Genomic DNA, 13,177 nt, shown 5'->3' with positions numbered 1-13,177 from the left:
TTTCATGGTGCCAGGAGTGGAGTTTTATTTCTCAGGGAATTTTCCCACAAATCTGTCTTGTTCAGTGAAGGAAAGTAATGCCCAGGGAATAATTTGAAGCCTTCTTAATCCTGGAGCATCAGAGAGTGTAGGGGATGATGAATACTCCTCATTCTGGATTGTGGGAAAGTATATCCTAACCCACAGGGTCCTGAGTCGAGAGAAGGCAAAAAGAAAGCCTTGAAAGAGGCTTTTCAGGTCTGTGTTAGTGTATTCAGCTGAAACTTTATAATTCACTTGGTGATGTGCGTGCACTAAACTGATGTACTTTAGAAATCAGTGACTGACAGAAACTTTCACGTACTCTGTTTCTTCCCTTCCTGGCATTCCAGCGGCTTTCTCTGACTTGCTGGCTGCAGGGAGCTGTTGATGCTACAGTATTCAGGCATGAAGGCTTTCAGAGCATGCTGCAGTGCTCACAATGTCAGTAACGATTTCTGGCTAACGCAGCTTTTTGGTGGTGTCATCTCTCATTATCACATGGGCTATCCTTGGGCTTCTCCTTGTCTCTCATTCAGAATTTTGACCTTCCTTATTAATTAAACAGCGCCTTTCCTCCAGCCAGTGATTGAGTTATTCGGTAATACCTGCCTAAAGCCATCATAATAAAGGACAGAAGTTTTTTAATGCAAATGATTTGGTTCCAGATGTTTTGATCACATTAAACGATGGCTCAAATTAACCAGAGATTGGATTAAGCAACAGGCTACCTTGGCTGCTTTTTCTAATCATTGTGATTCCTGACATGTTAGTTTCCTGGAGCATGCCCTCAAGAAAGCAGTGTATCCCCCAGTTTTCCTGTGTGTGAAAATAGTGAAATAAAAGTAATTGAGTGCCAGAAGCTATCGAGCATAGGTGCTGCTTTTTTCACAGCAAAGATCTTTCCTCTCCTTAAATGTTACCTGCTACTGAGATGCTGCTGTGACTTGTGATTGGGAAGAAATGTGTTCTGGGGAGAAATTATTCAGGGTGTACAGGAGACTCGGTGGTCCTGGAAGTGACTGTTAAATACCTTCTCCGGGGCTTTTCAGGTGCTACATCATCCTTCTACAGTCTAAGCAAGTTTTTGTATAGGGAATAGATGTGTCAGTGGATGGGACTGAGACTTAGAAGGCAAAATCCAGAACAGGATTCAGTGGCTTGATCACTCGACTTTGAAAACAATTTCAGGCTTCCAAGAGAAAGAATTTAACCATTTGACTAACTTACCTGGGGATGTGCAGCAGGTATTTCCTCTCCTAGGTATTAAATCATGAGTAGCTGCCTTTTTGAAATTGGGCTGTTCTCAACCATGGGTTACAGATTTAATCTGGAAAGTGCTAAGTAACACTGTATTCCTTACAGAGGTCAGGGGTTTTCTGATGTGAAATCTTACCATTTCTGCCAAGGGTTTATTATTTGGAGCTGAGCAAATAGCAGAGCAGAACTACAAACTTGACATGTCTTCCTTTCCTGTTTTTTCTTTGTTTTCTTTTCCTGGTTTCTCCATGCAGCTCGGATTGGAAAAATGAAACGGAGGAAGCAAGACGAAGGGCAGGTATGTCCCCTCTGCAGCCGACCTCTGTCAGGATCCGAGGAGGAGATGAGTAGGCATGTGGAACAATGCCTTGCAAAGGTAGAGGCGCAGCAGGATCGCCAGCTGCCATTCCCTTCTCCCTACTCCCAGCTTTGTCTGCAGTTGACCTAACACGGGGCAAAAACTAACACTGCTGAGCTTGCAGGCGATGCTAACTGTCTCACTAAGACCTGTGTAGTCACTTCTCTTTGTCTTGGAAGATGGATTTTTCTGGATTTTTCTCCTGTGTTGCATTAGTAACTTTCTTACTTCATGCACCCTTTCGCTGGTACTGAAGTCTGAGTCGTAGGCTGTGAAGGTAGAGCTATTGAAGTTTATGAAGCCTTTTGTAGGACTTCATGCTTCCTGTGTAGCACAGCAGGAAGATTTCTTTCTGATCTCTGCCTTTAACAATATTAGAATTATTTTTTTTGTTGGGTTCTTTTGTAACAGACTGGCATTTGTAAATGTTGCATGACCACCTTAACTCCAGGAAGTGCATTTGAACAGAGCCATTCTCTTGCTGTTCATCCCAAAGATTGAAAGGAAAGAATGAGCCCTAGGGGAGGGAGGGAGTTGTCATAGGGCTTTCTGTGCTTGTTTCTCAGGAAAAGCCCACAATAGAGATAAAAATATATTCATGCTTGTTGCCTCAAGAGGTGCATGGCCTAAGGAGAGGGGTCTTTTGATCAGTGTGCCCCAAAAATTATGCTATAGGAGAGCATTTCTGCTGAGGATCAAAGGAATTTGTACTTTACGTGGCAGCATTGTGCATGAAAGGCAGGGGAATGCGTGTTGAAATGCACACCAGTGTTGGTGTAGGAACCAGAGCTTAAACTTCCATGTGTGAATATCATGGACCTCTCAACTTGCTTTAATCTTAAGGTTGTGAAGTTCTTCCAGCACCCATTTACTTCTAGGTTTAGATCACTGGGAATGGGAGTGGGAATAGATGCTGCTGTCCGCTCTGTACTCGGAAACAGTCCAGCTTTTCTTCTCCATTCCACCATGAGTTGCTAACCCCGAAGAGCTATTTCCTGCATCTCAACGATATGCCTCTGCTTTACCCTGTGCAGAGAGAAGGTTCATGCATGACTGAGGATGACTCTGTGGACATTGAGAACGAGAATGGCAACCGCTTCGAAGAGTATGAATGGTGTGGGCAGAAGAGGATACGGGCTACTACTCTCCTGGAGGGAGGATTTCGAGGTGCGCTACTGTTTGGGGGGCCCGTGTAAATTATCCTGCTGTGGAAATTGATCATTGCTTGTCTTTAAAGTGGGGGACCTGGATATTTGCCTTTCACAAAGGGTGGGACCTTCAGCCTTTGCCAGAATATAAAGTGATTCCAGCTTTCTGCCTCTCTTGAATGATGACAATCAAAATTTGTGCAAATGTTGAACAAAAGCGTGGTGTTATTTCTTGCTTGAGAAATGTGTCTGAAGAGGGAATGAGTAGGAATGGATAGAATGGGGAGATCATTTGGGGAAAATAGCTTCTTATATGTTACACATAGTAAGAAATAGGTGGAAATATATGAAGAGAGGGAAATAGAAATGAAATTGTAAAAATTCCCAGCCTGGAGTGACGAAAGCTGGTGTATCGGCCTCTGGTGATGTATTGAAGGTGACAGCTAAGTCGCTTTAGCACCTGCATAAAATATTAAAGGGCCAGTTGTGCATTTATCACTCCATCCCTTTTAAGGTTGATAAATGAGAATCCAGGAACCTGCTCTGCACCTGCAGCACTGCAAGCCCTTAGGGCTCCCAGACAAACACATTTTATTTTTCCTCCTTCTTTTGCTCCTTCCCCAGTGACGGGGAAATCAGTTACTGTGGAGAGAGTGAGTTATGGCAAAATTTGACCTCTCGTGAGCTTTATTGGTGAATGTAATTTTAGCTAGAAAGCTGGCCCCTTTCTTACACTCGGCCCTTTGGCCTCGAAGAGGAGGATTTACTAAACTGTTCATTGGCATGAACCTCTGGCACTAAGGAGAGTCTCTTGCAAGCAATCCACGTAGCGCATGCCTAATGAGAGGAGGAATGCTGGCTCCCTCGGCTCAATAAAGAGGATGGGATGTGATCTCTTCTTATATCAGCTTGGATTTTAATTTAAAATATCTCAAGGGGAAAGGCTACTACATAAGGAGTTGGACTTAAAAGCCAGCTGTGTGCTCAGTGACAGCCTGGCACTCCTGATCTGCTCTTACCTTCCTCTGAAATTAAATTGTAGCTGGGCTGTAGCAGAGCAGATGATCAGGAGCACAGAGGTGCAGGAGCAGCTTCTTTGGGTTTTAAAGGCTTCCCAGTGAAGCTCACGCTGTCACTTGCTGTGTCTGTAGCCGTACCTACCTTAACTGTTTTTTGTACCCACATGGAGAGTTGTATCTGTACATGACCTGATGAGAGCATGCAAGGTCTTAGACTATGTTTAGGTAGTACAGTCACTATAATCCATAGTGAAGCAGGGGACGTCTGCATGCCCCTATTGTTGTCACTGCTAGTCCTGATTAGATAAAGCTACTCAGTTAATTTCTGCCCCTTTTTGCTCATTCATGGTTTCTTCCTTCACCCCCAGTAAACGTCTGAGTTTGAAAGCACAATATTCCACCTCTTTGGTGTGGATATTGTGCTGCCTTCACCTGGTTAATGTTCCCAGTTGGTTTTGAATTAACTCAAAAGTGTGATCTGAAGCTTTCATATTGCTTCCGCTGTACAGAGATGTTCTTTCAGATGAAGCTTCAGGTGATTAGAATGTCTAATTGATGTGATTAGGCTGTGTAAATGCAAAGTACTTGCTCCTCATTACGTTTTCTTCCTTATTTTGAGGAATTCTCAAAAGGGTTAGTTTGTGTTGTATAGATCAGCTGCTTTCCTCCACCAGAAGTTAGACAGGTTCTAGCATCAGTCAGGGCTGTAACCTAAGCTAGATGGCTGCACATGCATGGACAGGTATTTCTGGTTTTCATAATTAGAAATAGCCCTGATTCCATCAGGAAGCAAGGGGTATCAGAAGACTAGCGGAAGAGTAGAGCACAACTAGATGTGGTTCTAAAACCCTCTGTAATTACCCTGATGAGAAGGCTTTTGGATTAGACACTTTCCCTTTGTGGTGCTGGATGAAAAGGTGTCTGTAGATCAGCTTGCAAGCACAGGAACCTCCTGGTAGCATTTGTAGTGAGGAACATCCTCCTCGTGCGGCTTTTGGTAGCAGAGCCACTGCCGAAGAGATGACTCCACCTGAGAGGCTGGCAGGTCCCTAGTGGATGTGGTTCTCCCTGCCCTTCCTCCTCTGGAGCACACCTCTGCTGGCAGCTGGATTCAACAACTAGGACAGATTAAACAGCAGAGGACCTCTAGAGAGGTGTCCTCTTCCCTAAACAGGGGAGCTTTGTGCCACCAACTTTCTACCTAGTATTTTGGGATGACCAGTTAATATCTGCAAGGTACCTACCTATTCTGCAGGAAGTTTCTGTAATATTTGCCAAAGCAAAGCTGGAATCTCCCATAGTTCGCTGATTGCTTTTTGTTTCCTTTTAAGCAAGTTACACATTGTTATGCTCCCTTTTGTGGTTTTCATATTGTCTCTGGCTGCTGGCATTCAGAGGTCTCCGTCAGTCAGGCCTGCTTTGTGCACTCTCAGGTAACCTTAAAGGTGACTGTCCCTTTCTCTGCCAGTGTTGGCTCTTGCCTTGTTTTCTGGACAGAATTCTTAATTTAAAGCCCTGAAGCACAGCACAACGTTTTGGAGATGCTTTCCAATGCTTAAAACTGCTTTGTCTGGAGTTGGCAAGGCCCTCGTTAACCCCTGTCACCTGGGGCTTTGTATTTGGCTCTGTTCCCTTTGCTGTGAAGTAGCAGCGATGTGGAAATCGAAGGCCTTTTATAATGCCAGACAGCCTTTGCCAGGCTACAGGGATGTCACCGGTGTCTAAAGAGATGACATGGGGAAATACATAAAACCGGAGGGGAAAATAGATGGCCGTGTGTCTCATTAATTTTGGTTTTAATGGTGTGTTGCTTTGAGGAGATGTCGCAGCTGGATGAAGGGGGGGCAGGATGCGGTGGCCAGCATGAATCGGTCAGGCCGTTGGGCAGCATTGCAGAAGTGACTCAAACTTAACACAGGTCCTGGCTTCTTCTTTTTATCATTTCTCATTAATGTACAAAGTTCATATCGCTCTCAAAGTGAGGCAAACTCTTTGCTAATTATATGAAAGATCCTGCCAGGCTCTCATGTGGGATAAGGTTGGGGGTTTTTTTCTTCTTGAAAACAGGAAGGTCAGGGAAATGAAGAGCCCTGCTCAGATGCTTTGGAAGGTGGTCTAATCCTTAGGAGCAATCACAGGCTGAAACTCTCACTTATGTGGTTCCTAGGATGACTGTTTCTTGCTTCCAAAGCACTTGCAGGGAAATCTTGCTCCTGTCACCTATGAGGCTGGCTTACAAGGTGGAAATTCTGTTGTCCTTGTTTGTGTTACAGCTGCAAATTCTCAGCCAGGTCTAGGGAAGCAGAGCCAAAGCACACGGCTCGGCACACTTGAGGCAGCAGGTGGAAAGGACAGGAGATGGCAGCAAGCAGGAACATGGCATAACTGAGAAGTGCAGGGATCAGTATGTTGTCTCTTAAGCTGTTGGGTTTGATGGAGGCATTCAGTCAGGAAATACTTGGTACATATAGCTGTCCTCCTGGCTTCTTAGAAGATAATTTCCTATCACTTAATCTGCTGACCCAAAACTGGAAGAATGCAGGGTGTAAATGAAGATTATTGGCAGTTATCTAAGATTTGAAACCACTTTGTTTCAGCAGAGGTTCTGCTTGAAGTAGGGGTTTGTAGTAGGAGAGTTCTTGCTTCTGTCTAGGATAGGTGCAGAAGGCCACCAGCATGAAATACCAGGTGCTGCCTGAATCAAGCTTGTGCTTCAAAGTGAAAAGCTATACAGTTATAATAATAAAATATTTCCCTGTCTCAGTCCAGTGTCACAAGACTAAAATTTCTCTTGAAATACCTGAACATTCAGTAACCATCTATCCCCATGTCTCTGAATCATCCCTCTCTGAAGCTCTTTGTTGCAGAGGATTATTTCATGCCATCTTTGTCTAATGAGTTTCTGTGTTTAGGAAGCCAGCAAGGCTTTGCAAGTGAAAGCATCAAGTGGCTCCCTCTCTGATGTTTTCTTTTAATGCTCAACATATTTGTAGCAATTCTTCTGTTCCTCTCCAGAATGGATGCACGTTACCCTCAGTGTTTACACTGTAAGGTTATCCTTTTAAAGAATTCCTGAGGGAAGTTCAAAAGGGTTTTTTTTTTCCCCTTTGAAAGATTCAGTGTCTCTTTTTGTGTGTATGTCTCTTACTTGAAAGAAGGGAAAGGGAGGGGGGAGTGAAAAAAAAAGTGCTTTATCTGAAAAGAATCACATCAGCTTCGCACTGATAGAAGCCGCTGTCATCTCTTAAACGGCTTAGCACAGTCAAAAGGCAAGAGGACTTAAAACAGTGTCTTACACAGGGATCGATGGGTGGAACACATAACTCGTAACTGCAGAAAAAAAAGCCGGGGGGGTGGGGGGAGAGATAACGGTAATGATTGCATTGAGGGAAGCTTGAGGGAGGCTTGTTCTTTGTAACACAGCTTCAAAGGTGTCTGGACCGGTGCCTAAGCAAACGGTCCTGTGAAGTTGCTGCCTCTGTAGGTCTAGGGAAGGCGAGGGGGATGCTTGCACCCTTCTGTTTCTTAGCAGATGAGACAAAGATTAGTAAATGCTAGGTTAGCGGCTCCCTTCTGTTGCTTTGGATTTGAGGAGAGGATTTGGTCACTTGGTTTCTTGCCCTCCATTCTGGGCTTGTCCAGGAGAGGGGAAGAAGGCGAGAAGCGGATGGGGTGGGGGGACGGGATGTCAGTTTATCGATCGCACCTCAGTCAGGAGAGCTGCAGGCGCAGTGCTCTGAGCACGAGCTGCAGCGTGCTTAATGTGATTGAAAGGCAGTTAAAATGGCGGTGACCTTTTCAGGGGGAATTAGATTGCCTGCCAAGAGTGGTTAGAGGGAGTGATAACGCCAGCTTGAGGAAGCTGTCCAGTCTGCTTCAAAGGGAGAGAGACAGGGAAAGCAAGCTGGCAGCAAGTACCATTTAAAGCACGAACCGCGCGATCTGATAGAACAGAGATTGCTGTCCTCTTTAGATATGAAAGAACTGAAGAATTGCAGCTAAGTTTTCTCCACACGCTCTGTCCCCATCTTCTCCCCTCCAGCTCCCCCACCGAAAAGCCTTCCTCAGGGGGCACTAGCAAGCTAGTCACCACTGCTCTTGTGGGTCTCTCTTTCCTTCAGCAGATCAGTTGCATCAAAAGTGGCACAGAAGAGAGAAAGACTATGAAAATGTTAAAATGGTAAGCAGGGCATTTTCGGGGAAGGAGGCTTTCTAAGAAAGATCAACATGACGAGGATCTGTCTTATAGATTGTGATACTCTTGAAGAAGGAGAAACACACAGGGATTACTTAACTCTGAAGTTTCTCTTTATTTCTTCATGCTGTCCTCCTCCCAAGCTGGCAAAGGGCTTGTATCTGTTCATTAATGTCTTATGAAGAGAAAAGAACAGCAAATCTTAGCAAATGTGTAGAAGGAAGGACATAGTAAAGCCATATAGGCTATAACCAGTTATACTTGGGTGCCCATCTGCATTGGTTCTCATGGCATGTACCATTAGGGCAGCTGCCCGGAAAGTGGGACTGTATTAAAATATCTGGAAGTTTGCAGTGGATGGCTGCATTCCCACTGTTGACTTTCTGTCTCTGCAGAATCAAGATGTTCTTCAGTTTGAGCAGCAAATGCTGTAGGCCAGCTTTTGTCCAGCATGGATTAGTTGTCCAAGGAAGAGCATTGGGGCAATAGCTCTACGCTCTTCAAATTCTTCTCCTTCTAAATACATGCAGCATTAGAAGCATACTTTCAAGTGTGAGGTCCTGTCCTCAGAATCTCAGTAGATGCTTTTCGATCTCCTGCCTCAGCAGCAGGTGTTTGTGAACACAGTGACTTTGCTTGTGCCTGGTAACTGCCTGGCAGAAAGCTCCAAATAGAGGAGGAAAACTCAGTTGCACTTCTCAGTGCAGTTCTATGAACCTCAAACTCTACAACAGAACTCCACAAACATCTGTTTGACACGTATATGGAAACTGTAGTGTAGAGGCATCTTCTCTAATGCTATAAAGATACTAGCAAAGCTGGCAACACAGCTTTAAAGTTTTGCTCTAGAATCACCCTTAATAGCCAGCTGTGCCCTCTTTTTTAGGTAATATATAATGAGGTGTGTAGGAAGGCATCAGGAGGTAAGGAGACTTTCAATTTTTCCATGCCAGGAGGTTCAGGCCACATTTAAGATCATACTAAGAGGCTGTAAATTGATCTACTCAAATTCAGCAAAAGAATTTGAGCTGAACAGTGTGACTTCTCCTAAGAGACTGTGTGGGAAATAGAAGGTGTCACTGGCATATTCAGGCCTTTTGGAAGAACGGTCTAGTAAATAGAATCATCCCTATTTCTGTATAGATGAGTCAGAATTCATTCATTTTACCCTGGCAGGCTAAAGCAAACTTCAGCTTGGATGCAAGAGTATAGGAAATCTTTGCCATGATGAAATTCTACTCTTCCTTCCACTTAGCAAGAGCTCAGTTCAGTGCCTTTCTCTGTCACATTTCCAGTGTCAGCATCCCTTGTAGCTTAGTCTCTAAGGTGAATACATCTATACATTTGAGCATCCTTCTTGGCTTTACAGCTTTTCCTTATTTGGGCTGTTACTTTCTGCTGGTCACTTCTACCTGCTCTAAGCTTTCAAGTGGGTGAGATGTATAAATTTCATGTTTCTCAAGTGCTTATTCTGTGCCTTATACCCCTCTTTAGCGGGCTGCTGGGTCCCAGAGCACTTTTATGCCTTACCTCAGCCCTCGTGTATAATGGTGGTAATCCTGGGTAATCTCTCTGGGGCTGAAGGATGGTACTTTGTACTGGTCTGATGGAGTAGCCCAACCACTCCTTAATGTTTTCATCTCTCTCCTTTGAGAGCAAGTACTTGTCCATAAGGTAACACTTGACCTAAAACGCTAGCAGATCTGTTTACATAGTGTTAGATGCAATAATCAGATGGGCTATACTTGGATGTTTTCCGTGATTTGTGCCCACATACAGAATGTGAGAGATTCTGTGGCTAATAAAGATCTCTTGGGTACTGTACTGTATATTAATTTCAGAAGTTGACTTTAGTGAGCAGGAAAACCAGAAGAGAATAGTATGTGATTTAAAAAGAAAGAGATTCAGAATTACTTTGTACCTCATGTACAAAAGCCAGCAGGACCCACCATGTAGATGGTGCTTGATATCCTGTGTGTTTAAAGTTCATACACTGCTTCAAGGAGCAGCGTTTTCTTCATTTTGGAACACAAAGTAATCAATGGGACTTGGCAAAGCAAAAATCACTGTAACTGAAAACAAAACCAGAATGTTGTTTATTGCCTTTGAAAGTCCTGATTGTTGGTAGAACATTTTCCTTAACTTGAACACATGCAAAAATGTAAGAACCTAATTTTTGTGCTCAGACTGCCAGAATGCATTAGCTGAAGGGAGCACAATCAACTAAACCTTGCTGTTTGATTTACGTAATTCTGACAGCCACTCTAACCAGGGAAAGATTTTCTGCTGGAAGAAGGGGAATTCTCTCCACTTGGCAGTCTTATGTATCATACGTGGGGGAGGAAAAGGGATGAGTGTCACCCAGGAACAGGGGAAGGAGGTAAAATAAAGCAAGCAAGCAGGAAGTGTAGTTGTAACACCTTGAAAATTGGCAGGGGGAGTAAGGGAGCAGGTAGAGCACCTGAAACTACTCAGTTTTTTGAAACTGGATACCAAGTTGACAACATCCCTTTAAACTTCAGTTTTCCTGGGTCTTAGACATTCAACATAAGATCTTCCATTCCCATCTGCTGCATTTGCTTACCCGCTCTCTGCAGTCCCTTTTTCTAGTGGTCTGTCTGCTCTAGTTTTGAGAGTCCCAGGCTTTAAGAAGTCATTTGATAATTATTTGTTTCTCCCCCGCGTATCTGCAGTTTTGCTACAACTGCAACCTACTTCTTGGACACTCAGGTCAAACTTCAGCCTTAAGCACACAACAGTTGATTGACGTGATTTTAATAGCATTTTAGAATACAGTTGTTAAGTCAGAGGCAGTGAGATTTTTCTAAAGGAAAAAGGGAGCACGGGTCTCAATGGCTCTAAACAGCTCCTGTCTCCACATGTCGTCTCTTACACTCGGCGGTGAAACGCATTATCGAGTAGTGCCCGGAAAGTGGCTAACTGCGTTTGACACACGCCAACTCCCTGCCTCCACACTGGATAATTGCATTGTCAACTGTTCAGCAAAGTGGCAGGTGACACTGCAGCCGGATTGATTGTCCTAGTATGGAGGCTCCCAAGACTGTCAGCCACCCAATCGATAGAGTTTACACAAGACACCGTGACTGCATCTGTAACTGATTTCAGTTTGAACCTCGCAAGATGCGCTGTCCCTGTTTCCTGGCATCTCTTCTTCTTTGCTTGCATCTTCGCCCAGGACGAAGAAGTTGCTTTTCCGCTGAAAGCTCGGCTTTATTTCTCATTTTGGAGCTGGAAGTGAAGAAATCAATGGTGTGTTTTGTGGTTTCAGAGTTGAGGGCATTACAGCACATGGCTAACTAGCAGCTCCAGTTTTGCAATCAATAGGCTGATCAATTGATTAAATTAGCACTGATTTTTCTTTCTTCTTTCCAACCTAGAAAAGAATTAGTTTGGGGGGAAAAGCACATGGGTTTGGCCTGTGAAATTTAGCCCTTGGTTTTTCCAGTCCTTGGCTGCCTTTCCCTCACGAATACAATCTCTGTGCTCATGGTTATTTAAAGCAAGCTGTATCGAGCCCCACCACAGGCAATAGCCCACTGTAAGCTGGGGTGTCACTTTCAGCTGTTCACCAGCCCTGCTGCTTCATGCTCGGCTGCCTTAGAAAAGTCATCCTCCAAGCTCTGCTGTGCTGCTTTATTATTGGCAAAGTTGCGACATTCCTGTGATCCCTGTCAGTGGTGCTTATTGATCCAGTGATGTGAATCTGCTTAGTGATTCAAGATTACTTTAATTCTCCCTCTTCCTTTTTTGTTTGTTTCCACCCTCTCCCCAGGGGAACAAAAGCTTTCAGATCCACCTTTCCCTGACTGTGGAAAAGGAGCTGTAGCTGCAAAGACCATGGCTGTTGCAGCTGCTTTTGTACTCTAGCACTGGGTTTTGAAGAGCAGCCTTTGAGACAGAAGTGAGACTGTTCTCACCTTAGTGCATCACACCAGCTTGAGGCTCTAGGAGGCAACCATGCAGGAATGGCCACACCAGATCAAACCTTTGGTCTGAGTGCGTTTTCGCCTCCGTAGCCACAATCTGTACCTGATGGATTATGGAGAGGCATTAAAGAAATCTCTGGAATACTCCATGGTGCTGTGAGGGGTGGGGAAGCCTCTTCCCCAAGCCCTGCAGCAGCTGGCTCTTACCCTGTACAGCAGAGCTTGCCTGCCCTTTGTTCAGCATGCTGCTGCAAAATGATGTTAATGGTCATAAAATTATATGGCCCCTTTCCTTAAAGGCAGCTGTTCCTCTGAGCTGTTAGCAAAGATCACTGTAAGCATCCAAGGCACTGGTAAGCAGTCAGGTCTCTGGCAGCCTCTTTGTGCCTCTGTGGGAGCTAATAGATGCATCAGATGGGTGCCTCTGCTCTTCCAGGTGTACACTGTAATGACACAGTTGGGTCTCGGTTTTCCAGGTAAATCACTGTTTTGCATGAAATGGATCTGGCTCAAGAGAAATAAACCTCTTGCCCTATAAGCAGCTTATAATAGCCTCCGAATGTCATTTTTCTTGCAACAGGCTAGGAAAGTCACCAGAAGAACTATTCTCTCCCTGTTTGTGCTAGGAAAAAAAACAAAACAGGGGGAACAATTTCACTGTCCCAGAAATAATGGCTGAGGTTGTGCTGTAGATCTGCGGAAAGACTCCGTTCAGCATGGCATCATCTCTGCTTTCCTCTTGTTTTCAAGAATCCCTAATGGCTTTCTTTTCTTCCCAAAAGCCTTTTAAAATGAAACGGCATCCGTGCCACCTTGTCTTCTTAGCACTAGTTGGGGATACTTCAGCAGCTGATGAAATAAACCCAGTTTAGAGCCATTCTTGGGAAGTGTGTGAGGCCTGGCCGTGTGTCTGCATAAACTACTTTTATTGCCTTCGTTGTTTTTACTCTCCAAGAAGCCAGCGAGTGACATTTCGTTAAGAAAATAGAGTGAATGTGCTGGAAAGGGAGGTTGTGCAGGAGGGGGTCACTGCAAGGAGTGTAATTAGCAAAGGCTGCACTGCTGGAGATTTACGGGAGGCTTTTTTCTTCTTTCCCGAACATGTGTAAATTACCTGCGAGCAGAACAAATGCCTCTTCCCAGCCAAAACAGGCCCCAGCAGAGCTGCGTGCCCCCGAGATGAATTTGGATTTAGACCCACTTACAGAATTTACACAAAATTCTGAATTTCT

At 44.5% G+C, this 13,177-nt stretch overlaps 1 protein-coding gene across 8 annotated transcripts in view; it reads left to right on the top strand.

Annotated features, from left to right (window-relative positions):
* RNF220 (ring finger protein 220) overlaps positions 1-13,177 on the top strand; it is a 223,677-nt gene that overhangs the window by 171,566 nt on the left and 38,934 nt on the right. For 6 of the 8 annotated variants that reach the window (XM_065673519.1, XM_065673522.1, XM_065673520.1 and 3 more), the window contains 2 exons: positions 1,533-1,654; positions 2,671-2,803. In XM_065673519.1, coding sequence (XP_065529591.1) covers positions 1,533-1,654; positions 2,671-2,803 — 255 coding nt within the window. The remainder of the gene's footprint in view (positions 1-1,532; positions 1,655-2,670; positions 2,804-13,177) is intronic. The other 2 variants (XM_065673524.1, XM_065673525.1) reach the window with 1 other exon arrangement.

This window comes from Lathamus discolor, chromosome 3 (genome assembly GCF_037157495.1).
Source record: "Lathamus discolor isolate bLatDis1 chromosome 3, bLatDis1.hap1, whole genome shotgun sequence".
In the NCBI taxonomy this organism is placed as follows: Eukaryota; Metazoa; Chordata; class Aves; order Psittaciformes; family Psittacidae; genus Lathamus; species Lathamus discolor.
This window is presented reverse-complemented; position numbering and strand designations above follow the sequence as displayed.